Source organism: Trachurus japonicus, chromosome 12 (assembly GCF_045865225.1).
Source record: "Trachurus japonicus isolate A0001 chromosome 12, Traja_1.0".
Lineage (NCBI taxonomy): Eukaryota > Metazoa > Chordata > Actinopteri > Carangiformes > Carangidae > Trachurus > Trachurus japonicus.
Window position 1 is genome coordinate 13,178,803 of NC_140918.1, and position 26,004 is coordinate 13,204,806.

The 26,004-nt window shown below is 42.0% G+C and overlaps 1 protein-coding gene and 1 long non-coding RNA gene across 3 annotated transcripts in view; one reads left to right on the forward strand and one right to left on the reverse strand.

The window, feature by feature from the left end:
• Positions 1-223: 223 nt before the first annotated feature.
• Positions 224-3,827, reverse strand: tmem250 (transmembrane protein 250). The gene is made up of 2 exons (XM_085793296.1): positions 3,591-3,827; positions 224-3,290 (listed from the first exon to the last, which is right to left on the reverse strand). Exon 2 carries the CDS (start codon positions 3,087-3,089, stop codon positions 2,670-2,672), a length of 420 nt encoding a protein of 139 aa, XP_085649422.1. The 5' UTR covers positions 3,090-3,290; positions 3,591-3,827; the 3' UTR covers positions 224-2,669.
• Positions 3,828-7,885: 4,058 nt separating this feature from the next.
• Positions 7,886-26,004, forward strand: part of LOC146977235 (uncharacterized) — a 31,331-nt gene continuing 13,212 nt past the window's right edge. For both annotated transcript variants that reach the window (XR_015037277.1, XR_015037278.1), the window contains exons 1-2: positions 7,886-8,047; positions 13,694-13,840. This is a non-coding gene — a long non-coding RNA (uncharacterized LOC146977235). The remainder of the gene's footprint in view (positions 8,048-13,693; positions 13,841-26,004) is intronic.

Sequence of the window (26,004 nt, forward strand, 5' to 3'; positions counted from 1 at the left end):
TGTTCAAGCAAAGTGGTAAAAGTATTTTTTGCTTTCTCAGATTTTTCACTTAATTATCCTTTACAGGCCCAAAGAATTAAAAGAAAAAGACAAACACTTAATGTTTAAAAAGTAAAAAAGCAAATGCGAGAGAACTGACATGGAGAAGAAACAGTGTACCCTTTCCAAACCTAACTCCTTAATCATCTGTGACTCCTCAAATTGAACCTCCCAGCATTAATGAGCCAGTGAATTGCTTTTGTAAGCTGTCCATCACACATAATTATCTAATGATCTGTTTTACAAGTAAAATCTTAGTTCGGACAAGCGACTAGCAACAAAAAAAAAAACAAGATAAAGTGGATGTGAAGTCATACTGCAAATACTGTATTATTTTTAGCGTTTTTGTGACCGAGAACTTACCAACTATCCATACATCCTGTACATTTGCTCTATAGGCCTACTGTTTATTATTCTAACATCTGACATGGCTGTTTATCTCTTCCCTCCTTACTTACTGTTCCTTCTGTCTTCTCAGCATGTGAAAATATAATGTACTGTTACTGTATATGCCACAGTTTTCATTTAGGAATCAATCCTTACTTGTACCATGAAAAGACTTAACTGGAGTCCTGTGATATGTCTATATGGGCTTTCATTGGGCTGACGGTTTAATGGCATACAGTATTCTTATTGTGCCTGCTATTTTAAAAAAGTGTATGGTAGCACTGTAATACTCCTGTAGGGACTATCATGTGTCTGCGGTATTCAAAAGTGAGCTGATAATGATCTTATTGTACTTACACACATGCCAATAGTGCAGATAGACCCTCATTTATGTTTGTTACGAAATTAAAGATTTTTTCACTGCGGCTCAATGGTGGACTAAACCAGTAAAAGCTGTAACTGTAGCCTAATAAAATGATATTTGATCTTGTTAAGTTCTATACACTATCATCTAGTGTGATGGAGTAGGCCAAACCTCATTCTCAGCGGTCTGGCATGTAGTAATACTTGAATTTAATGCACTGATTAGTATCGCTGTATATCCTTTAGTTGTTTTAGTGTCACTTTTGACACAACTTACAGTAAGGTCACCATGTACAGAAGAAGTGACAATGTTGATGAATGATCAGGACTAAAAAAGAAGAATAGAAATCTTGCAAGTCATTCAGACTAAGCAAACAACTTCAGTTTCTGAAGTAAAAAAAAAAAAAAAAAAAAAGAGAAATGAGAATGAGTAGGCAATGACTTAATCACGTAGCTCACCTACAGTACAGCTCTATGCCAAACACCACAAGACAACTCATGTTCTCTAGTTCTCCTCTGGCGTAACTGGGCTGTCAGATCAGCCTGGGCTCAGAGTACGAGGCATATGATGTGTTGATCCTCAGAACAAAAGCTTATTGTTGCTCCCTGATTATCCATTTACAGCCTGAGGCCATACCAGTCTCAAGCATGTCTCAGTCAGGCCACCAGCCACTGTGTCGAAAGTTCATATCTAAAGATGGCCTTCTGGTAGTTTCCAGTCTTTTACTTTGCATTCCTTTGCTGGTGAAAGACAAACATTGAAATATAAGCTCATGCTCACACACAGCGCACAAGATCACTTCAGACATTTTATATATTTATACCAGATTAAGTATTAAACTGCTCCAACCTGTTGTGTCCTCATTAGTTCATGTAAGCATACGGTTACGCTATGTGAAAATGAGGCTATATAAGGTGATTGGGACACAGCCATGTCCATTGTTATGCTTGGCAGAAACAGTGGGATCTAGATGTGGTCGGTGTTTGTGTGCCGGGGGAAGCTAAACAGAGAAGTCTGTCAGATCAGCTCTGAAACCATGTGAAGAGCGACTGATGGAACACTTGACCCAAAGCCGTTCTCAATTTGAACTGTCACACACTCTTATGACACAGCTCGAGGCATGCCATCATGGGTGTTAGACAACACAGTAAACACATTCAACTTGACCGTGCAGTTCAAAAGCACAAGAAACAATCTCATCAACAGAAAATTTATTAAATAACTTTACAAAAAAAGTTGATGTTTTGTCACTTGTACACTTCCCTTTCCCCACCCCGTTCTGCCACACCCATTCCACAAAACAACGTTTATACACACCGCTGATGACGACTTCACTTGTTTTGGTCATATTTACATGATACTGTGTCTACGCACAACATCATCATAACATAACATCCACCCAGGAGTCATTGCAGACTTTTGCTCTTGGGGGGCCTGACCTAGTGTTGTTTTGTTTTGGCACATGACTGCTTTGCATCACACAGCCATGATGCACATCAATCATGTTCAGTCGCTTTTTCTCGTGCAATATTGATTCTGACATTCACACTTTTCGTTATAGTAAACAAAATGATTTTCTTGTCAACATGCCCTGAAAACTGTTTACAAATGGCATGAAAATACAGTAGAAATGTAGCACAATAGAAATGTCATACATCGGATTCTTATTGGATTCTATCATTTCTGACACTAAACCAATAAGGTTTTTTATGAGTTGATGTCAAAGGGGTCAGTTTGACTATAGCTGGGTGATACAGAGCAGTCGTACAGGACATGATAAAGGTGTCCCCATTGAACCACACGACGCTGAAGTTACAGTGTGAAGCATCCACAATCGTACACTACATTTCCCACGTTGCAATGCACACACACGGGTGGGCTACATGTCCACAAACACCATAAAGCACCAGCCGAGCCCCCCCACCAGAAACATGGTGATTTGCATGCTGTAGATGATCAGGTCATTGACCACCCCAAAGTCCAGGCGGCGGTGCCCTAACAAAAGCAGAATGACGGACAGCTTGTACTGCAGCCTCAGGAGCACGCGCACGCTGACGTACTGCAGGAAGAAGAGAGCGGAGAGCGCCACCCAGAGCAGAGAGGTCAGCAAACTGCAGCCGAAGTACAGGAGGAACCGCAGGAAGCTGTACATGCAGCGCGAGCGCAGGTAGAGGTCAAAGTTATTGTACTTGGTGCGCACTAGCTTGGACGCGTGTGTCGACCCGCAGGCCGAGTGCATGCAGGTGGTGTGGGGGCCATGGAAGCTGCGCACCCGCCGTGGGATGGGGATCACAGGCATGGGTGGGCTACTGGAGCCCAGCACAGTGCACAGGAGTCCCAGATGCAGGTGGAGTCCTCTGTGAGAGCAGCTTCTGGGAGGCAGTTAGCTTCATTTGGTTGTGCAGCTATGACCGGCTCTCATAGGAGCACAGGGATGAGATGTGGCAGCTGGTTTTGTGCAGTCAAGCAAGGTTCTCCCTCCCTCAATGGCAACAAGGTTCTGTGGAGAAATCACATGCTTATTGTTTGGTTTTCATCACATATTGTCATATCACAGCAATGCAACCCTAAGAAGACTAAGAAACACAGGCCTGTGCATACTTCTATCTTCTGCAGCTGAAAACAACAGACACATTCCAAGTGATGGGTTTATAGCTAGATAAAAAGCATAAAAGCTACTGTTTATATTTATATGACTTGATCATAGCTAGCAAACAGCCTGTAATGCAAAAACATGATCTTGATCGTCCACATTCAGATCAGGAAACAAGTGATCGTGCAGAACCAATGGTGATCTTACATGCAACACTACGACGCCTTCCTCCTCTATAAAAAAAGACGACTGGTGTTGGATGCTCAGACGGCTGGTGCATTGTATCACATTATAAACACTTGGCTGGAACATAAACACACGGGATTTTGTTTTCCTTGTTTTGATTTTTTTCTCTTTCCTCCCCCTCGCGATGAGCTGGTTTATGCCAGCGGAGATGAGCCAGCGACGGCCGAGCCGGTGCTGATACGTCCTGTCGCAAAATATACGAGTCACCCTGCAGTGACGACAGCTGCCGCGTTAAAGGGGAAGTGCTACTCCAGCAGAGGATGCTCGCTCCGGATTCCTGCTTAAAATAAACTCCATTTAGTGCATAAATTCTATTGAGTCGCTAGAATTGCATAGCAGTGCCTTTCATAACCACACAGTCAGCAAACATTACGAGGTAGTTTTTCCTTGCACTGTAGCCTAGCACTACTGTATGTGTGTGCGTAATGCATTGGGGACAACAAAATGAGTGATTTCCTGCGCAGTTTGACAAATTGTCAGAGGAATGTAGGATAATGACACAGCCACTTACACAATTACATGCTGTCCGACCTATGTGCCATATGTTAGCATAGAAAGAGAGAGAGCATTAAAAAGATATTAGTGATAGCTTTGATGTAATTATAAATATGAGGCAATGTTTATCACACTATAGTAGCCTACTTGTTGTGATTGTGAATCCCTGATCATGTGGTTTTCAAACTTTAAATATATCACTGTTAAAAATGACTACTAGTATAGGGGCCACATCTGTTTATTTGTCTGTCTTGTGGTTTATGCCAGGTCTCCATGGATGGCAGTGTAGGGTTGCAGTGTAGCATAATCAAATCATGACTTGTGCATATTGTAGTGGGCTGTGCAGTTAATAACAATGTAATCAAAATTGCAATATCAGCAGGTGCTGCATGACTGCAATTTTGATAAAGGTACTGTAAAATGTGTCTCAACATTATTGTGTATTGTTTGCACAATGAGTGTTTTGTTGCTACAGAGACTCTCTGGCCAACTAACCATCATTGCAAGGCATAAATAAAGGGACATGTAGAAAACACAACAAAAATCTGAATCATCAATTTTATATTTTTTTTAAGTAAAAATGAAGCAAAAATATTCCTGTTCATGAGTTCATGAGTCTTACTGAACAATCACAATCACATTACTGCAACTACAATATCTGCCCATATAATCACAGGATGTATTTTGCATAGTGTGCAGTCTTAGTTTATGTAAATAAGTGATTTTCCCACTGAGGTCCCACCCACTAAAACTTACTGAGAAGAACTCGGTTCACATGAAACATACAGGAATCACTGATGTGATAAAACCTCTCTGTTCACAGTCAAATGCTAACTGGAAAAACAGGATTTCACTGCTTTTCATCGGTTTCTAACATAACATGACCAACCTGCAGCATGTCATCTATATTTAAGAGGGTTGGGTAACTTCCTCCTGCAATTGCCACAAACACAGGTCTATATTTATACCTGCCAAGGTAAGGGAGAGCCTTCAACTTGTGACCTGTCTGCACTGTTACTTGCAGCAGTTTTGTACAAAGATGCTGCAAAGGTCATGTGTGTATTTGTATTCATGCGTCTGTAAGCCTCGCAAGGTTGCACAGTGTGTCCACATGCACGTCCTCAGAAGTGTGTGTGTGTGTGGGGGGGCCACATAAATGTGTTCTAGCCTCCTGCTCAGTATATCAAGTAACCTTCATTGGGCAGATTAATGGTTTGGCTGAATGATTACATCTCAGCTATCTGTCAGCAAGCCAGATGGCAGCAGGTGGCCATAAATCATAATAAATACTAGCCTTTTTTTTTTTTTTAAGAAGAAAAAAAAAAGGCGTTTATTACAGTTGTTAATAGTGTGCTGGATCGCTTTGCTACAAATTTAAAGGTGTAATATGCAAAATTAGAAAAACAAACCTTATAATATTTAATCAAACATACATAAAACTGTCAGCTGGGCTAAATATATTCATCCATGTACTTTGCTTTCACATTATGATTGAGTTTAGTAATGAAATCCATAGCATAATAATTTGAGTGGCAGCCAAAATCTGAAGTCAGCAGACTAAAATGGCTATATTTTTGTATTGTCCACAAGAGAGCGCTCACTGTTACTGTCTTCAAAGTGCTTTTCATTATTAGTGTTTAGTGAGTTGTAGTTTAGTCCACACTCCACAACTCAACTCACAGCTCTCAATACCCTGAAAAAGTGTCATAAGTTCGCTCTAAAGTACACTTACCAGTCGATTCTGATGATCTTGAAATTGCCTGGTATCATTCAATGGAGGTACCATACAGACCTGGGATGACTTCTGTTGCAGGAGATGCCTTTATATTGAATTCTGGCTCACAAAATCTATTTTAATTCAAAACAAAATGTCAGCAATGCAAGTGAACTCAGTGGACATCAAATCTGATAAGCATTGTCCACCAGAAGGCTGGCATTCAGTGTGTTATTATACATTAATATTGTGTTTGCTCTTTATCGAAATTGCCTCTTTTTCTGATTTATTTTCTTCAATGCTGTGGGGTCATGCCAGTACATGTGTTGAATTCACGAGAAGAGCTGCTTTCAGCGCTCTCTTTCATCATCACTCGCTCATGCAGTTCTGAATCTTCTGTATTGACTTGACTTTGCCGTATGAGTGCCAGACTGTTCAACACAACAACACAAAACCTCTAACCTTGCCATGCCTTTGTAAGAAACTGACGTTTTCTATTTTCAACATAACTGGAGAAACCAGATCATGACATTTGTTGTAGGAAGCCTATAATTAACATTACAGTTAATTATCACTGAAGAGAAGCCTCAACCCCCCTGTATATTAAGAAAATAAACCTCTGTGTTATTACATCCAATGATATATGCAAATTAAGGTTTTGCATATGAGACTGACATTATAACTAGGCTTAGACTTGACATTAATATGCAAATTAAGGTTTTGTATATGAGACTGACATTATAACTAGGCTTAGACTTAACCTTAATATGCAAATTAAGGTTTTGTATATGAGACTGACATAACTAGGCTTGCTGCCAAAACCAACTATTATCAATGTAAGGAGATATATATTGTTCTGAGCAAGTCACACCCCCTTTCTGAGTGTTGTAATCCTATTGTGTTCTTTTGGTTTCTGGTCCAGCAGCACAAGCATGTTAGTGCCTGTGAATGCCACTTGAAGGCCATCACGTTCATAAAGACAGGGGCCACACACAGCTTAGATAGTGTTTTCCTCCACCAATGAAACCACCATTATAATAATAATAATTAAAAAAAAAGGTGTAAAGGAAAAAGATAAAACCAGGTGGACTGGCCATGGTGTGTGGATTAAAGCGGAACTATGCAGGATTTGGGCTGTAATTATTGTGGCTCAGAGTCACTGTGATGGTAGAGTGACCTATTATGAAGTGAATGGGGTCTAGGCCAATGCGCTCACCCCCCCCCCCCACTGGCTGAAAACCGCACTTGCAAGATCAGTCGTCCGTCTCGGTGTTACAAATCTCGTCAATGGATAGAAGTATCGCGAGAAACAGTACGAGATAAGAACGCACATGACGTCATGCATGTCACGAATCGTGATTGGTTTGAGTTCGGAAAGTCGGAGGAAACCATGGAAACATGAAATGTTTACTGATGAAGTTCAGCTTGTGGCTAACGGGGAGCTAATGCTAACACAGATACACACACCATGGGTCTTTTATAAGATAATGTAATACATCATGACACACACACACACACCTTCGCGTTTTGGAACCTTTATTCCTGTGTGTGTATGTCTGTGTCTTTGTGTCTTTGTGCCTGTGTGTGGCTGTATTAGCGTTAGCTCCGTGTTAGCGTTAGCTCCGTGTTAGCATAGCGTTAGCTCGGTGTTAGCATTAGCTCCGTGTTAGCGTTAGCTCGGTGTTAGCAGGGCTTAGCAAACAGCAGTAAACACAAACACGTGTAGGGGGGGTGGAGGAGGTGGCGGCGGCGAGTTTTTTTTTTTTTACGACAGTGACATGTGCCTCCCAGAACTGTGGGGGAGCTCCGGAGAGGGAAAAAAAGAGAAACCAACGAAGGAGCGAGCTATTTCCGGCCGACTTGCATTGTTCTGCTTTAAATTTGTTTGCCCATCAGTACCCCTAATCACCTACAGAGGGCAGGTTGAATCATGGGAGGGGAACACAACACCTGCGCGAATCCCTGTTGGCAGGTGGGCATAAAACAAACACACACAAAAAAAGTTTTAAAGATTGTTACCGGCTTCTTCCGTGTCTTTGCTGGTTCCGTCGTGTTGAGTGCGGTCGATCCAAGCAAGCCAAGTCCAAGGCTGAATTTCCCCCTCAGTCCGACCGTGTTGGAGGCAATTACTGGTTTAGCTTCACCGAGATGGAGGAACTCTTCAGCTGCACCAGCTTCACTCGGAGCAGACTTTTCTTCTCCTTAACGTGTAAGTAACTTTATGGATGCATAATGGTATATGTGTTTCTTTTTAGCGTTTGGTTTGAAAAGGCTTGATAATACTGGCTAACTTACAGATATTTTGAATGTTTGGCTAATGTTGCTATCGTTTAGCTAGCACAGCTGTGGAGCATAACGCGGCTATGCTAGCGCGGGCTAGTAGGTGTGGCTAGTTGTTATCTCGCTGTTGTGTGTACAGGAAACACTGGGCAAATTAATTTAGAAGTGTTTCTTGTTTTTTTGTTTTTTTTAACCATAGTTTTGTGTCACCTGTCTGGAAGGTTGTGGCGGAATGGAGGCCGGAAGTAGACAATGACGCCTTTGTTTTTACGACCTACAGCACCATCTACTGGTAGCATAGATACAGCAGCGTTTCGCAACCAGGGGTAGTTGGATCCCTCGTGGTGGGCTAGCTACTGCGAGGAGTGCTTAAAACGATAAAATATAATTTTATTGAGTGACCTTTACAGACATTTATCATTTTTACTAAAGTAGTGACCAAAGCCATCATTAATATAATGTCTAAACTGCAGAAGCTAAGCTCATTGGCATTTTTCCCAATCCCAAATGGGAAATCGGTCATATTTTGATAAGAAGCCACATTTTGATGGCTTTGATGACTCACTATTTGCTGTGCTGTTTGTGATGATGCAATTAAAAAGGCTTTTTCTATTTCTGTCACATTTGGGACTTTTTTTGCCCACCCCACTTCACGCCTGAATAGTGGTGGGGGCAAGGGGGGTCCCCAGGCTTGCTTAAAGCAGAAGTAAGCGATCCGGTCGTTTTGGCTAATGCTGCGTTCCAGGCAGGCTTTTGAAACCGTAAGTTACAGCTTCAAGTCACGACTTAGGACTTTGTAGCGTTCCAGGCAACCCGTAACTCTTGTTTTTCCTTCCTGTTGCACCTGTTTTACCTGTGAAAGTGTACTATAACGGCCACTCGTAACTTTCGACCTGTGAAGTCGTACCAGATCGAACTGGTACGACTTCACAGGTCGGAAAAACACGAGTTACGGGTTGCCTTGAACGCATCATAACCTCTTGTCAGCCGATGGAGTTAGCAGCCCCCACCCTCGTCATGGATCTATTGTTCCTCGTCCCTACGTCACCACATTCAGGCGCATCCCTTGGCTGCACACACAGCCCTTCATGCCGTTCTCTCTCCTCATTGGATAAAACTTGTAGGATACGAGGAAAGTTTTCTCCTCGGCTCAGAGCAGAGCAGAGTGACTGAGAGACCCGTGTTTCGGTCCAAACACTCTATGTAGGCTAAGTGATTGCTGTGAAGATAAGACTTATATTAACACAAAAATATCGCTTACTTCTGCTTTAAAAAATATGCAGGGGGCCCAGGGCTCTGGAAAGGTTGAAAACCAATAGTCTACAGAACCATTACTGTACGTAATATCATTGCTATTCTAGTCTGCACCAAACAATAGGCTACTTCTTTAAAATTAATTCTTCCTGGCCATGTGGACCACGTATGTTTTTTTAAAAGAATGGATTTTGAGGCTGAAGTTAGTGCTGGAAAGTAAACACCAACTTGAAATACCTCAAAGTTAGAAACTGTTGGAACTGGATTTTAAACTTAAACAATGTACTCCCTTGTGCAGTAAATCACTGGGATATCACACCCATTTTGTCAGAAACGTGTTCCAGACTCTTCCATTCAACTTGAGGAGCTTCTCTATCGTTGCTCTGAATTGGATTTTTGGAACCAGCTTCTGCACAGGTTCCTATATACAGTACGTCCTGTCCCAGTGGGGTTGATTCAGTTTATAGCGAGAAACTTTCCTGTCTATCTCACTCCCTTGGGAGGTGTACTTGTAATAGGTTGCACCATTTTCTAGTTTGAAGATTAATAGTGGTCATTTAGGAAACAGAATGCCTCAAGGGTTATCCTTGCTTGTCAGGAAGTGAAGAAGCAAATCCCTTTCTCAGGTATAAATAATGTTGGCACATCAGCAAAGGGTACATGGAGATCAAGGAAAATGGACAAGATGTGAGAGACCTGGTTACTAGATTTCTTTCATCACTCATTCAAATTTAACTCATACAATAAATTTAAGAGGGATTTAATTAGAATAACTTTTTTTTTTTTTTTACAAACTATTCATAACTTTAAAGTCATGTCATAGCTGACTAGGACTCTCCCTCTACCCTGACTGTTATTCAATGCAGATCAGCTGTTTCTTTTTAATTAGTCTTAATCATAGAGGTCACATGGGTTGACCTATTTCCAAGGCTCACTAATCAAATGGAACAAAGTTTGAGTTTAGCTGCGATGCCAGTGGTGTTTCATAATGGGCGATCTAATCTTCTCACAGGAACACATGCCTATATAGCCTACAATAGGATAAGTTTTTCAGATTTGCCTTTTATACATGTTAATCTTACAATGTCTAATTGGAATATAATAGCCACATTTATTCGTTAGTGTTTTTGTTTTTAGAAAACTATCAAGTTTGAAAAACCTTTGGGTGAGACGATCATTGTTTGATTTTAGTCATGGAAAGCCACAGAAAAGAACAATTAGATTTTCCACCACTGGAGGGCGCTGTTTATTCAGGTTTCACTGCAGTCGACCAGTGCTTTAACATCCAGTGAGGAGCAGCACACTCAAGGGCATGGCACCAGACTATCTCTCTTCTTCCCTACATAGGCCTCTTTGAACAAAATCCAGCTCCTGCATTATTGCATTATTTGATAAATGGACATATACAGCGCCATAACAGCTGCAAATGGCACGATATGTTGCCAAGTTTAGATGTCGCCTTTCCCCTACATCTGGTTAATAACTGCATCCAAGCTGAGGAAGCTCCTCTGTCTCGTACCATTACTAAGAAAAACGATGTCGGTAAAGTGGAAGCTCGTGATTTAGGCATCCAAGTGCCCTTGTAAAGGATATATACTGGTTCTAATCATGCATTATGGCTTTATTATTGACTCATATTTTTCTCTTCCAAAACATGAAGACCTTTGCAGTATTGCCTCATCCCCATGAAGGTGGAAGTTGGCCATGGAAAGTATTAGTAGTTAGTATAGTCTGATACCAACTTGGTATCAAGTTTCTTTCCAAGTTTCAAAGTAACTGAAGAATGGTACTTTTAAAATGTCATTGCTAAGGCTGTTTCTTCAGTCACTGACAAAGTGCAGAGGGACAAATAGACTCTGTATTTGTGGAGTTGTGGAGTGGCAGTTGCAATCCACAGCTAAAGCTTCACTTCCCGCCCCCCCAAAACCTTTGCCAATATGTTGCCATCATGACCCAAAGAGTGTCTCGAGTAAGCAAGATTAAAGGGGCAACATGTCAAAATCCTCTCTGACTCCTTCAAGTACACTTGGGCTAAATCAATTAATTCATTAACTAAGTAGAGGTCACAGCCAATAGTTGAGCTAAGACAAATTAAATCAATTATTCGGGCTAATAAGATGAGGGAGGCTTTAATTAGTGAAAGTTTAATCAGAGCCGTGTTTGCGCTGCGCTGCGTTATAAAGCGGCTCAATGGATCTCCCACAGGAAGATTCATTAGGCCTGTCAGGCAAAACTTTAGCCACATGTATGAAAATGTACGCGCACCCACTTTTATGTTCTTATTTGTTATAGTTTCACTTTAGCAATAGGAGCTTCTGCACACTTCTTGTTCCTCAGGCATCCAGTGTGTGCTGTTGCCAGTTTGTTGCTCACTCCTGAGAGTATTTCTGTTGAGGAAGTTATTAATGGACAACTTTTTTTTTTATTAAGTTAAATAAATAAAATTAAAAGATGAGAAAAGGGCCTAACACTGATCCACTTCCAAGGCAGTTAGGTGTGCAGAGGATGCCAAGCCTCAGAGAGCAAATTAAGTACCCAATTAAACTAATTAAAATAAAACATGATGCAAGCAGTCGGGTCAGATGGTGGCTTCCAAGTTTCTTTGCTATATAAAGTTGAATTATGAAGGAAATAGCCCCGAGCCCAAAGCCTGTTCAGACACTTTCAGTCCTCTTGAGGTTTTTTTTTTTCTTTCTTACAGATTCATCATCTCTTTCGCATGTGGTCCTGTTAAGCGCACTAGCCTCTGTGTGTATGTGTGTGTTTCATAATCCTGTCAGCCATCTGTTGTCATTAAACCTACTGCTGTTCCAGCAAAGGTCCCAAGTATTCATCTGGCCACATGTTACTTTAAACTATTGTATCACAAAGTTTTGCAGATTGTTTTCCACGACCTCCGCGGTTCTCAACCTTTTAGGCCAAACATGTTGAAAAGGCACATTCACGTCCGTCAGAAATGGTTTCTGTATTTCTTTGACAGGAGTACAGATCCTTGAGGTGTAGAATATTATCATGTTACTGTTTTCCATTATTTTCATTGCAGTAATAATAGGTATAGTGAGGAATTTGCATACAAAGTGCAAATTATTGGATAAAAAAAGAAAAGAAAAGACAACAGTTCTGATTTAGGGCTGTCTCTGTGTTTCCTTTCCCGGCCCATGTGGCTGGATTGGGCCTGGCTAGTGTTAATCCTTGGCATAAGGGGGCTAGGCTGGATTATTTACTCATGTGGAAACATCTGTATGGGCAGATGAGAGAAGGTTGTGAAGCTTGAACCCAGGAATGGTAAAGGGGCTGCTGTTAGAGGTACGGTATGATGCTGAAAGTCAGGTCTCTGAAATTAAACAATTTCACTTGTGATTCAACACAAACTCACATACAGAATTCACTCACTCACTGAGGTTCTTAAGTTTCTAAATTTATAAAGTATAATGTTATAAGACATATTACTCATGTTTTGTCTTTTTTTTTTTTTTTTAAACTCGTCCATACTTCCAGATTACCAATGCACAGAGCTGTTTAGAAATCTGTATACGTTCCTTGTCTTCTTCTTCATCATGTGCTTGCAGCCCGATCAAGGTTTTGCATATTTTGCATATAAACCCATCTCTATGTGGTGGTGGTGCACGGAGCCATTAATATGCAGGGATGATTTACGTAGAGGGCAGGAGAGACTGTGGAGGGGGATTAGGCCTGTTTCTGCTCTCACTGGGGGGAGTTTGAGAAAAGGAGGAGGTTTACATCAACAAGCCCTGATTTACGTTGGTGAACAGATGGTGGAAAAATTGCTCTGTTTGGAAAAGATGTGCAATTTATTTCAGTTGATATTGTGGAGAGAGAGAGAGAGAGAGAGAGAGAGAATAGATTGTTGTAAAGAAAGTGGGGGCGGTGAAATGAACTTAGCTCAACCTACAATGAAAAACAGGTGAAGTATAGGCACATGGCATTTTGTTTTTCAGCAAACTTTCAACTCTATCATTACTTTTATGGTTTGTCTTTTACTGTTCTTGGCTTAAACTTGTGCTGTTCTTCAGAACTGAGCTGTGGTAATTTAAAGTAATTTCAGGTCAGGCAAACCCGCTGCTTTCTGTAGCGTGTATTGTTATCGTTTGCCACCAAGACACCACAGACACTCCACTGTGAAGCAAGGACATCAGGACTTGACTTTCTCACCAACTGCATTACTGTATGTGTCTGCGTCTTTTGTTTGCAGATGAAATGGTGCAAATAAAACTTCATCTCAAACCCCAATGTGTGGTGCACGTTTCCTGTGGTGTTACTGTAATTATACTAATATCTGCTTGGTGCTCTGCCCATGTAGGTTGGATGTGATCAGCTTTGATCACAGCTTGACAGAGAGGTCCAACCAGAGGCTGCAAACTTGTCACCCTCTCCCTAAGTCTACACTTCTGGTCAAAAACATGGCACCTGTGTAGATCATTCAGATCTGAAGATGTCCATGGAGGGGGTAAGTCCTTTTTGTTTTCTGTGGTTTGCAACTGGCATGCTGGTTACCACATTTGACTACCACTTCTGCCTGCGTGTGTTGCGGATGTCGTTCCTTTGACATGCAATCCTCAAGTGCAGCAGAGAGAAGGAGAGAAGGGGGGGTTGACATAGCATGGCTAAGAAGTGACAATGAGCACTTATAATCTTGGTACAGGCCACCTATCTGACATCGGTGTTGGAGCTGTCACCTTCCTCTTCTCATGCTCCTGATGTATACCTCACTGTCAATTAGGGATCCATACACTACCATTACATCAAATAAGTGGAAACATGATATAGTTACTGCATACTGGAAGCAGATCAATACACCCTCTGTCCCCACTGCCATAACCAATCTACACACTCACATACACACACTCGCACACATGAATTTTACTATATCATTGATTTGTGTAGATCCAGCTTGCAGAAACATATCGATCCACATAACATAGTTTGGACTGAATATGGTGATGCTGCAGTTTTATGATTAATATGAACAAATGAATATATTTTCACAGGAGTCGCAATTTTAGTTGGTCATGTTTCCAAAACTGGTTTAGGCGCCCGGTCCTTTTGTGTTATTACATCATAAAGTCAACTGATCAAAGAAGCGTTGATTTTAACAAGCATGCGGGGAGAGAAAGGTCAATGCTAACAAGAGTCACCCGGTGAAGGGCGTGCCAATACAGGCAGTTAAAACTGCAATGGGTTAGAAACCCATGGTGTGAGATAGGACTGGGAGTCAGTTTGTGTTTGTTTGTGTGTATGTGGACACACAAATAAGTGGTGCAAGTGAAAGGATAGTGAGCTAAGGCCTAAATCACTAGCCACCATTAGCCTGATTGGCCTGAGAGGTCAGCAGGGGTCAATTGATGGGTCAATCACATTGTCGATTTGATGACCCAGCCACATTGGTTTGGCAAATAGAAGGCTGGACGCCGGACACACTTGCCCCCTCCCTTAGTTTGAGTTATTGTGCACGCCAAGGCTACGTTACATTAACACAGAAAAATCTATCCGATCACTTATGCTGATTTACGTTTGGATTGCACTGCCCCGTCAACCCTCTTGACCAGCTCAAGAGAACATTTTTAATGCGAGAAGATTTATGCTGCAAATTACTTCACAGTAAAATATGAGTGCATGAGATTCGACATCTGAATTGTATGTTTGCGTTGGATCTTTCAAACCAGCCGGAGTCGGCATATAAAAATAACAAACAAAGAAATCTGATATGTTGGTGGACTCAGACTTTTAGACCTTACTGTATATCACTGTTGTCATTGAAGTCGTTTCTGTCCTGTATCACTTTCAGCCATCGAGTTAAAAAAAACATCAAGGCCTACATGTGAATTGAACCAAAACGTGGCCTAGATAGAAAACACAAGATAAACGCATCAGTTTTCGAAGCCTGTCTCCTAATCTGTAGCAAAGTGCCAGGAGATCTGCGTATCTTTATCGGTGCCCCATTAATGATACAGCAAGTACAAAAGTACCCCAGCTCGGATACCACTCTTCCTTTAGCCTGCCAAATCCAGATCCGTCTGAGCCACTCGTAAGAAGTGCCTTCACATGCTGCTCCGAGCGACATGATGTCAGGGGTTAAAAGGTTAGGTTCAGGAAAGCAGGTGACCTCACCTTATTGCGTCACTGCCACCAACACAGTAAAGGAAGCATTTAGAGGGAGGGGCGACTATAAACTTGTTTACGCAAATGCCTTTTAGTTTGTTTGCCTTTTTTTGTATTTTTTGCATCCATGCAGTATCAAAAGATTAACCAAGACGTCTAGATAATGGGTTTGTTTAAGAAAATCTAATTGAAAATCACATTGATCTGTTTGCTAAAGCCTAACTAAAAATACAGTATTAGTTTAAACAGGTCAAGATGAGGATGGTACATCAACAATATCTTTTTTTTTAAAGTATATTTTTTTTGGCTTTTTATTGCCTTTAATCAACAGTCGAGAGAGAAACAGGAAATGGGGAGGCAGAGAGGGGGAATGACATGCAGGAAAGGGCCGCCCGATGCGGGATTCGAACTGGGGCCTCCTGCAGTGAGGACTGCAGCCTCAACATGGGGCGGCAGCTCCACCAAGTGAGCTAAACGCCGCCCCCTAAAACAATATCTCATTTAATTTTTTTGTTTTTATGCAGTCAGCAGCTTCTAGCAGAATATGTTTTTACATGTCACAGTAGGAAAAGCACAGGTGCAAATGATCAAAGTAATTACCGAGACCACAGCCATCGTTAATGCTATCAGTAACACCTGGGCCTTTCCTGCTGTGATGATGTCATTTAGACAGAAGATATTACAGTAGATATATTAGAAGATCATGGATATGGAAGTGCTACAGTGCTGTTAACATTTGTGTGAGAGCTGAATTTTTTTTTTTTGCAAGATAAAAATGTAGATATATTTTTGTTAAATGCCTGTGTTCACCTCCAGCAGATAAGATGCTACATTAGCATTTGTTTGGAGTCATGTTTGTGTCCACCTGATTAATGTAAGTCCGATAATCGCTGTCCTTCTCCCACTGATCTGGTCTCTCAGCTCCTGAGGGAAAAGTGGCCATTTAGCTGTTAAAGATGTTACACTAATGTTTGATAGCTTGTCACTAGCTTTGTCAATGCCGTTTTCTGCTGCTGAGCAGATCTGGGCTTTTTACTGGAAATCAAAATAAAACAACCAATGAGTTAAAATATGCTAAGGAGAATAATAATAACCCCCAAAAATGTTTATATATATATATATTCAGTTGGGTCAGAAGCTCCTTTACTGCTCCTTCTGGAAGTGAAAGCTTACTTTCTGTGTATCTATCTACACCTTTCTCTTACACTTTCCTTGTCCACGTTTGCTCCAGATGTCAGCAGAGCATTTAAGTGTCTGAGTGATTGCTCTCTTACCTCATATTTCTCAGCGAGCTGACAGGAGATTACCAGTGTCAGTTAGTGTTTATGGGATTCCCGAAAGCCGCGTAACAACCAGCCCCTTATTGGAAAACAGATACAGTATTTATTGGCATTTTCTCCCTTGCATATTTGTCATTGTTGTTGTTTTTTGCATACAAATATTTCACCTACAGAAGAACTAAACAGCACAAGAAGTTTTTCATCTAAACCCCGAGACATAAAATATATCAATGAGTGTTGCAAATGGAACAAAAAAAAATCAGGGTATAGGGATATCAGTCTTCCAGGCTGCCTTTTTCTACAATAGATGTGTTCAACAGTGCTGCAGATCAGGTGTCCAGCTTCACACACTGTGACCCCAGGTTTGCAGGTTTGCGGTTACCTCAAACTCCTCCAATATTAAACACAGACGTAAACTGCAACTGGTCTCCCTTTACACAGGGGACACATGCAGAGACACAGATGCATGTACACAGACAAGCAGCGGTCCCTTTACATGTGCACAATAGCTTTGTTTGGTTCTTTTGGGTGCTTGAGTGTGTGTATGTGTGTGAACCAGGGTCGATGGATAGGCTCACAAGGAAGTATTTAAGAAAAAAAGAGTAGGCTGTAAGGTGTGAAAGGTCGCAAAAAGAGGAGGAAAGGGGGAGCATCATCCTTGCTTACAACTTAAGTGAGATGGCTCCTGTCCACCTGTCCTTCCCTGCGCACTGTCAGCTGTCCCCTGCTCCTATTATATATATGGTCCATCCTGGTTATAGCTGTGGCTTTAATCACATTCATCATGGCTTGATGATTCAATATTTTTCCTCTTTTGGTTTCTATTGCACACTAAATGTGTTTTTTCACAAGGTGGTTACTTGTTTTCACAATTCCTATAAGCATATAACAACATATTCATGCTATAAGAGCAGACTTTCTGCAGCTCTTGTGGTGGCTTATCCTGCCCAGGTGGGGTTTTGTCCCAGTCAGCTCACTACAAAGAGCGTTTAGCCTCTCCTGAATAATCCAATGAGAGCATCCGGCAGATGGAGACCTGGGGTTCGAAACCTGAGAGTGACATCTGACACATACGCACAGAGGGGACCTGGGGACTGGATGACTTCAGGTGGTTGGTTGTGGTGGTGGTGGTGTGGCTTCTGGACATGTCACCTAACCCACAGCTCTTTGTGCTGCCCTCCCCTCTGACCCTGCATTGGTGCCTAAATGGGAAAGTGCGGGTAGTGGTTGGAATAAATGCACTCTCTCACCTGGTGTTGAAGGGTCCAGTTCCCATCACAGAGTCTTTGGTATGACTTAAATGTCCTCCTCATGTCTCGCCTCTACTATGTGTGTGCATCAGTATGTCATTTTGCAGACACAGTTACAGTAACACCGAGTAATATAACAAAAAGCTAGCGGAGAAAACTAATGAAATATACGTGGTTTTTAAAGAAATGCAATGTTGCACCTTTTTCCATACATTTTTTTCCACCAAAGTGCGTCATGTTGTGGTTCATGTCCCGGCTGTCAAGCAATCACAATTACTGTATATTTGTTGGCAACCTCTACAAGTCGCCCTGATCGCAGTGCTCAGTAACTTATCGCCCCGTCCCTAACCTTTCTGGGCAGAGGGAGCATCCATCATCTTAAAGTGCGATCTATTCCGGTCCACCTTCAGTCAGGGGAGGAAAGGCCTGAGCCAGCGTGTGTATGTGTGTGTGTGTGTGTGTGTGTGTGTGTGTGTGTGTGTGCGTGTGTGTGTCAGCACAACTTATGGGCTGTCAGCACAAAGTGCAGAGCCTTGCCGGAAACTGACAACCACTGAATGACTGACAGTGACATTGCACCATTATGCTCTCTATATATGTGTGTGTGCTTGTTGTGTATAATCATGCACATTAAACAGTTATATTTCTCTTTTTGCCCTTAAGGATCTTTCTATTTTTTCCCGCTGCCGCTCACATAGCTTAAGAGATGCACAGAATCACCACTTATCATGATGATGGCTTCATCACTGTCACCTGGGAATGTGACTGTGGCAAATTAGACAAGCCTTCTTTGCTCATTGCTACAGTAATGGCATACATTCATTCCCAAGACTCCTATATATTCTCTTTTTTTACATTTTCATACACCTCTATACATTTTCATATCCTGAAAAACATATAAATTTTCATCTCGGTGACAGCGGGACCCATAAACAAGTTGAAATTCTGCTGTCATCTTGCTGCTTTAGCGGTGCACTTCTGTCTCTTCGCTCTTTAAGTGCAGCTCTTATTCTCAGATTTCCTCCTACATGACTCCGCCTCCTTCATTTCTTGTTTTTTATTCGCTTTTTCTCACTTTCAGATATTCTCGCCTCTTTTTTCCGACTCCCTCCCCGTGCCACGTGATCCCTCGCTCCATCTCCCCCCTCCTCCTCCTCCTCCCTGCCGACCCTCCTCTTTCCCATCAGCACCCAGGGGCTGATGAATGCGTGGCCTCCTATTGATCGCGATGGGTGATGGATGATGGCTGGGAGATGAGTGATGGGGTGCAGGCAAAGGTGCCAATAAGGGGGCAGCCAGAGGGTGGGGTCTCCCCTACTGGCGCTAATGGGAGAAGACTAGGGGAGACGGCCGCTGTGGCAAAGCCGCTCGGCCCCGCCTTCTCAACCCCCCAGCCACACCAGGTTCTGCGTTTCAGCGCCGCTTTGCATTTTCCTCCCACACGGGTCACACTTTTACATCCCGTTTGAGACGGGCACCGCTTTGCATCAAGTGTGTGTCTGTGCATGCATGTTTGTAATTGCATGAGGCTGCAAGAAAGTTTTCATGGGTGCTGCTTGTATGTATGAATATGGTAGTGGGTGGAAATCAGAGGCCAAAGGGTGTGTTAAGTGTGCATGTGTGTGGGTGGCTGCAGAGTGGGGGTGTGCTGGGTGTGGGGGGGGGTGGAGTGCCCAAGTGGTGGTTAGTACGAAAAGATGATGGATGATGGGGCAGGAGGGGAAGACTGCTTCGCAGCTCCAAATTGATATCCCAGCAAATGTTTTTGTCTGCTGTGAAAAATGGTGCCGCAACTCTCATCTCCACTGCTCCCCACCTCCCACCCTCCCCTCCCCTCTCCCTCCCCCTCTTTGGTCTCTCTTCGGGCTTCTCTCTCTCTGCAGTGAATCATGCCCTGCAATCCATTTCCAACACCCAGCTTTACTTCCCGCTCCCCCTGTATTCTGACAGCGCCTGATCACGGCTCCCGGCTCCCTGCTCTCAACATTGTATACGTGGCTCTCATTTCCTTGTTGCTATAGAAACCTGCCCTGGATTATTGTTCATCACCCCTCATCCTTTATCTCTCTCTCTCTTTGCCCTACCCCTCCAGGAGCAGCATTTAGAGAAAACTACCTATCAGAGGGGCCTATCAATTGTCGGCTATTACTGTAGCTATTGGGAAGTGGAGTGGGGAGAAAAGTAAAAGTCCTCCAGGGAGAGGTCGGCTGATTCTCTAATTGACTGGGATGATGTGGAAGTTTAGTAATAGAGCCACACACTTGAGAAAGGCTGCACAGATTAAAAAATGTGAACAAAGTAGGAAAAACACAATAGATGAACACATTAGACACCTTTTTTTAACTTGCCCCTATAACATCTAGTATAAAACGGTGTGTAATCAGGAAATTATGTATAATGATCCAGTCAATTGGAAAATAAGTGAATCAAACGACTTAAAAGATCATATTCATGTATTCACAACTAAAGATTTGAGTTTTGACTTCTTTGCTGATGTATTTTCACTGTTCTAGGCTGCTACTGTCTTCTAGTCTTCAATAAAACACAGTCAGATTGTGTGATCAAAACCGGCTGATATCAAATCTGCTTTAGCTCTGCAATGTGAGATCATTACATGATGCTTTGGCCCAGCTCATATGTCAATATTATTCACAAGGAACTGTAATATTGTACAGCAGTGAAGATATCCTGACCAGCTGTGGGCTTGTATACAGCCTCACTGTTTGTCTGACCAATTACTTCCAAATTGTTCTGTTTATTACGGTGTGAAGAAAACTGAAAAAAAACAAAACAATTAAAAAACCCATACATTTTCTTATTCTTATCTATTTTATTAAGGTTTTACATGCCAGATTCCTACTTTCTATCTTTGTGGAATTTAAAGGAAAGCAGAAAGAAGGGTCGAAACATTCACAGACTCCGATGGTATGATCTGCGAGAGTCCAATGCTTTACAGTGGTGAGGAAAATCAAGTGTTCAGGATGAGAAATGAGGCAGTGATGTTGGGAGAAAGGGATGAGAGAGTTGAGAGATAACAGGGGGATAACAGGAGAGATAGGGATGAGCTCACTTCTTTTGCGGTGCTTAAGGAGAGAACCATCTGCAGGAGAGATTGTGCCTCAGATTAGGAGCGAGGCGAGGCTCCAGTGGAGAGGATTACGGCTGCGAAACAGAAGCAACACTAATAGAGGACAATCCAGCTGCCTGGAACGAGTTCTGCCACCCACCCAGGAAGACACATCAACACACACACACACACACAAAAAGAAATACAGACGTGGGAGATGCACACATAAACTCCACACTAAAAAACACATACTTATATTAAAGGTGGATTTTTAGTATTGCTGAGTTCAGTGGCAGCGAGGCAGTGGGCCAAAAGCAATATTTGGAAGACAAGCGATAAATGTTTATCTGTGCAGATATCGTAAATCACGCTCATTATTTCTCACCCTGACGGCTCTGTGCAAGGAACACCTTGTTAATTTGCCTTTTATTTCGTGGATAGTGTTCCAATGCTGTCATCACAACATACCGTCGACTAGATCATCAATAGGTGGAAGCGGTGTCAGAACCTAAATGCCTAAAACTTTGACAGACTTCAGAGATTATATGATTTTTTTTTTTCCATTTATTCTAAAAAAAAGAAAAGTCTCTATTTCCCCTATTTTCTCATACACTTACATTCTTGAAATCTGAGGTTAGACTGTGGCTATATTTGGCTCCAGGACGTGTCGTAACTCTAATCCTAGTTCACTAACGGGGCTGCCCAGTGAAGGGGCCAAGAAGCCTTCTCCCATAAGACCAATCTCCCTGACATCTGGGCCTCTGCCTTTCTCTGGGCTTCAGACAGATGTTGAATGATTGTTAAGCTCCCAGGGTTCTTAGGAGAAGTGGGTGTTGCCCATGGTTAACAGCGGTTATCAAATAGCTCATGTTGAGTTTGACAAGAGGTGTGTGTAGATACTGAAGATGTCACATCAGCACATTGAAGGCCTGCTGAAAGATGACGTGAGTTTAGGAAAACTCATTCACTCATGAGTGGCTGAGGGCATTGAGGTCATGTTCTTAGTGTTTCTTTAAGTTGTGTGTTTTTATTTGCACATATATAACACATGGGCTTTTGACTTAATCCATCCGATGTTTGCAGGTCACTGATCCCCTGACCTTTCCGCTGGCACCACTTGAGGTTGACCTTTGTTTTTGAGTTAAATGTATGAGAGAAAACTATGGGATGGATTTCCATGAATTTTGATACAGATATTTATGTCCACTTTAGAGTGAACTGAAACAATTTAGGTGACCTGATACCTTTTCTATCCTGCACCATCATCAAGGCCACGTTTCAGATAAGAAATGCACCATGTTAACACTGTTTTGGAGGGCATGTTGGCATGCTGATGTTAGCATTCAGTGCAAATTATATTGCATTGTACAGCTAGTAGAATATTAGCTCATTATTCTGGACTTAATTTATTCAGTTCAGTCAAAGTCACATTGTGCATCTTCATGTTGGAAGAGCCAAAAGGTCACACAGGAGAAAATCCGTCTCTGTTGCATCACCACGTCCAACTTGCCATCACTCGGCTGTTGTCTAACAACAAAATGACCTAGTGTGTGAGACATTCAGTCAATGTAAATGTGCTAAAACTCCTATCAGGATCGTTTTCCTGCCTCTGCGAACTTCAACACGCTGCTCAGATTTACAGCTGGAGGTCAGATCTCTTGTTATTCTCAGACTCTGCAGATTTATGGACTTTGGGTGAGTCTCTGTGGTCAGCCACTACTGAAATAATTAACACGTCGTTGAGAATAGACACACACACACACACACACACACACACACACACACACACACACACACACACACACACACACACACACACAGGCACACACACAGGCAGTTATCACCATAAATTTGGGTTGTGTTTCTAATGAAAATAAATTCGCATGAGCAATGAATTACAAACACACACAGATGAAAGTGTGTATATAAATTCAGTGTTAGTTGAATTGTCTTTTCACTGTGGAACTAATCTAACTGTGGTACAGCTAGCTGTGCAATGTAGTGCTTTATATTTTAAAAGTGAAATAATGTACAATACTACAGTTAAATGACAAGAATAGCATTCTTACAACACATTAATGTAGCCTACGTTTTATCTACCTGTTGTCATGCTTGTGTTGTGTTGCTTTGTGATTCATGGTGTCATCAACTTTATCTTTGGTATGGCAGTTTTAACAATGTTGATATCAATTGTTGTTTAGGTCTTAACCAATTTTGACAAGTTGTAGCCTATTGATGAGGTTTTCTTTTTTAGATAGATGGATTGTTGTCCTCACAATTTTATGTTTTTTTTTTTTTTTTTCTCATTTTAGAGACGGAAACTAGACTTTTGGCTAAATCTGGCATCTGTGCTTGTCAAATAATAAGAGTAAAAAACAAACAAAAACATGGCATTACATTCTCTATAAAACCCTCACAAACCTTTGCAGGGTAATGTTGACAGAATATTATGGAACACTGACAGAGCCAGACTGACAGTAAAGCTTAGGCTTCTTTCTTCTTACATCCTCCATCTTTGAGCAGAAGGAAAGCTAAATATTGCCTTATGTTTGCAAACCAGTGGAAAAACTCACGATGCAGACATCCGACAACTTCTCCTCCTGTGGTTGTGGTTAGGGCTTACAGTATGGCAGGTTATAGCTAGACACGACTACTACTGTAGTTTGGGTTTAGATTATGGTAAAGCAATTAGGAAACACATTTTGTTACAATGCACAAACATTGATCTGACCACTTTGAAAGCCGAAAGAAACTTGGTGTGACTGGAATAGTAAGTGTTACATAATTACACACTAATTGCCCATCAAAGTGATCATATCACTGTAATATGTGGTGGCTCATTTGATTTGTACATGCGACAATCCAGTGGCCCACTTTCTGAATGCTACATACAGTAGTAGGCTAAAACATGCTATGCTAAAACGTGAACGCACCCCGTTCACCCCATAATGTCCAGTTGTCACTCTATAATGGCCATGATATAGTTTGATTGGTGGATTAAACACTTATCCCTCCCCTCAGTCCGCCTTATTGATTTTCTCTGTGCCTCCCCCCCACCACCACCTTTCCTACCCCCCCTTGTCTCTTAAAGGTGAGGTGGACGCATGGCCTGATAAATGGCAGAGGATTGATTCGTATTTAATTAACAATTTGCTGGAGACTCTCTCTCTCTCTCCCTCCCTGCTCTACTCTCCATCCCACCCTTCTCCTCTCCTCTCTATAAGGTCTCAGACTGCTTGTGAGACACACAATGAGGAGAGGAGAGGTGATGCATGGGTAATTTATAGTCTAATCGATAAGTCCTGGCCTAACATCCACACTGCCTGGGTATGAGGGCTGGAAGGACTGTCAGGGTCCACAAACGGGTAAGAGGCTGAATGCCAAAAAGGAAACGGTGACAGAAAGAGAGGGATGGAGAGGAACAAACAGAGACAGAGGAGGGCAGAGACACAGAGGGAGCAGGGTGGAAATTATATTTTCAAAGGTTGAGAATGTATTAAAAATGACAAGGAGGGAAAAGCATAGAAAAGCTCAGTTTTCAGTGGAGACGAGCTTACATGAAAGAAGAACAATATGAACGCCATATATCTTTTTGATACGTAATGTCACTTTTTAACAAAGAGCTTCTAATTCAAAGGCACAAACGTTAACAACTGTATTTTTAATTTAGAGCTTTAACAACCAATCAGTTTATTGACTAGCCAACTGACAGATAATTGATTTGCACTTTTTTTAAATGTTTATGTCATTTTTCAAACAGAAACCCCAAACACTGCCTTGTCCTCATACTATTAGAGTATCTTTGTGTTTTGACTGTTGTGTCTAGTGATTCTTCACCATTTACTTGCATTTTGCACCAAATAATTCATATTGTAATAAAGAAATAACTACCAGATGAGTAAATAGTAAAATTGTATTTTATTCTAAATTCTATTTTAGTTATATAACAGCTTATATACACCAGGGTGTTGTTATGCTGTGACTCATCCATGAGGGGGCAATGCTGAGTCCACACTCTATAAGTCTCTCCTCTAACAGCCCCACACACACATGGCACAGAGAAGAAAAACACCTCCTCAAATCAACTTGAAGAACATCTAAGTGTCATGTGCCTGTGCAGCAAAATGAAACGCTCATTATGATAAACAGCCTCAAGAGAAGAGAAGACAGGTGCTCGTAAAAGTGATGATGCTCCACGTAGATCCAGGTGTTTGCAGGAGGGAACTAATTCATTCATGCAGAGGAAACCTGTACCAAGGTGAGAACAAAGACAATTAGTCAGTGCTGCTGCCCCCCCCCCCCCCCCCCTCTCCCTCTACTTATATAGTATCACTGGATCTGGACACTGGACACCGTCCCCTCCCCAAACATCTACACACATAACACACACACTCATGCACATAGACAAAATGGGCCACTGAGTGGGCACAGTGTTGGATGAGACCGCAGCATTTACAGCCCTCCCCATAAAAGTGTTTTATCACATATCTTGTAATGCAACACATTAAGGGTTGCTGTTGTTATTTCCAGCAAGGTCATTTTTACCCCCTTCCCCTGCATCTTCCGGTCGACACCTCTGTCTCTCTCCCTCTCCGCTTCTCCTCTCTGCTCCTCTCGGCGCGCGGCCACGGCCGAGGCATGATGGTGTTATTATCCTCATAAAGGTGTGAACACGGGGGACAATTTACACACACGTGTAGGAATAGCTGAGGTCTGCACCAGGACAAGGTTATCTGTAGTCTCGTAGCATCTGCCCCACATTTTGCAAGCGGCGGTTTATCTGCATGTTTGTGTTTGTGTTTGTGTACTGTCTGCTTTCCCTCCTTCGGTTTCGACCGATGTGCACATTTCTTTGTTGAGGAGCTTACGTTGAGATGTGTGTACAGTAAGTTTCCGCTCGCCACATGTAATCATG

Bases quoted from the DNA above. Each gene is read 5' to 3' on its own strand.
- tmem250 (XM_085793296.1), bottom strand. From the start codon at position 3,089: ATGCCTGTGATCCCCATCCCACGGCGGGTGCGCAGCTTCCATGGCCCC.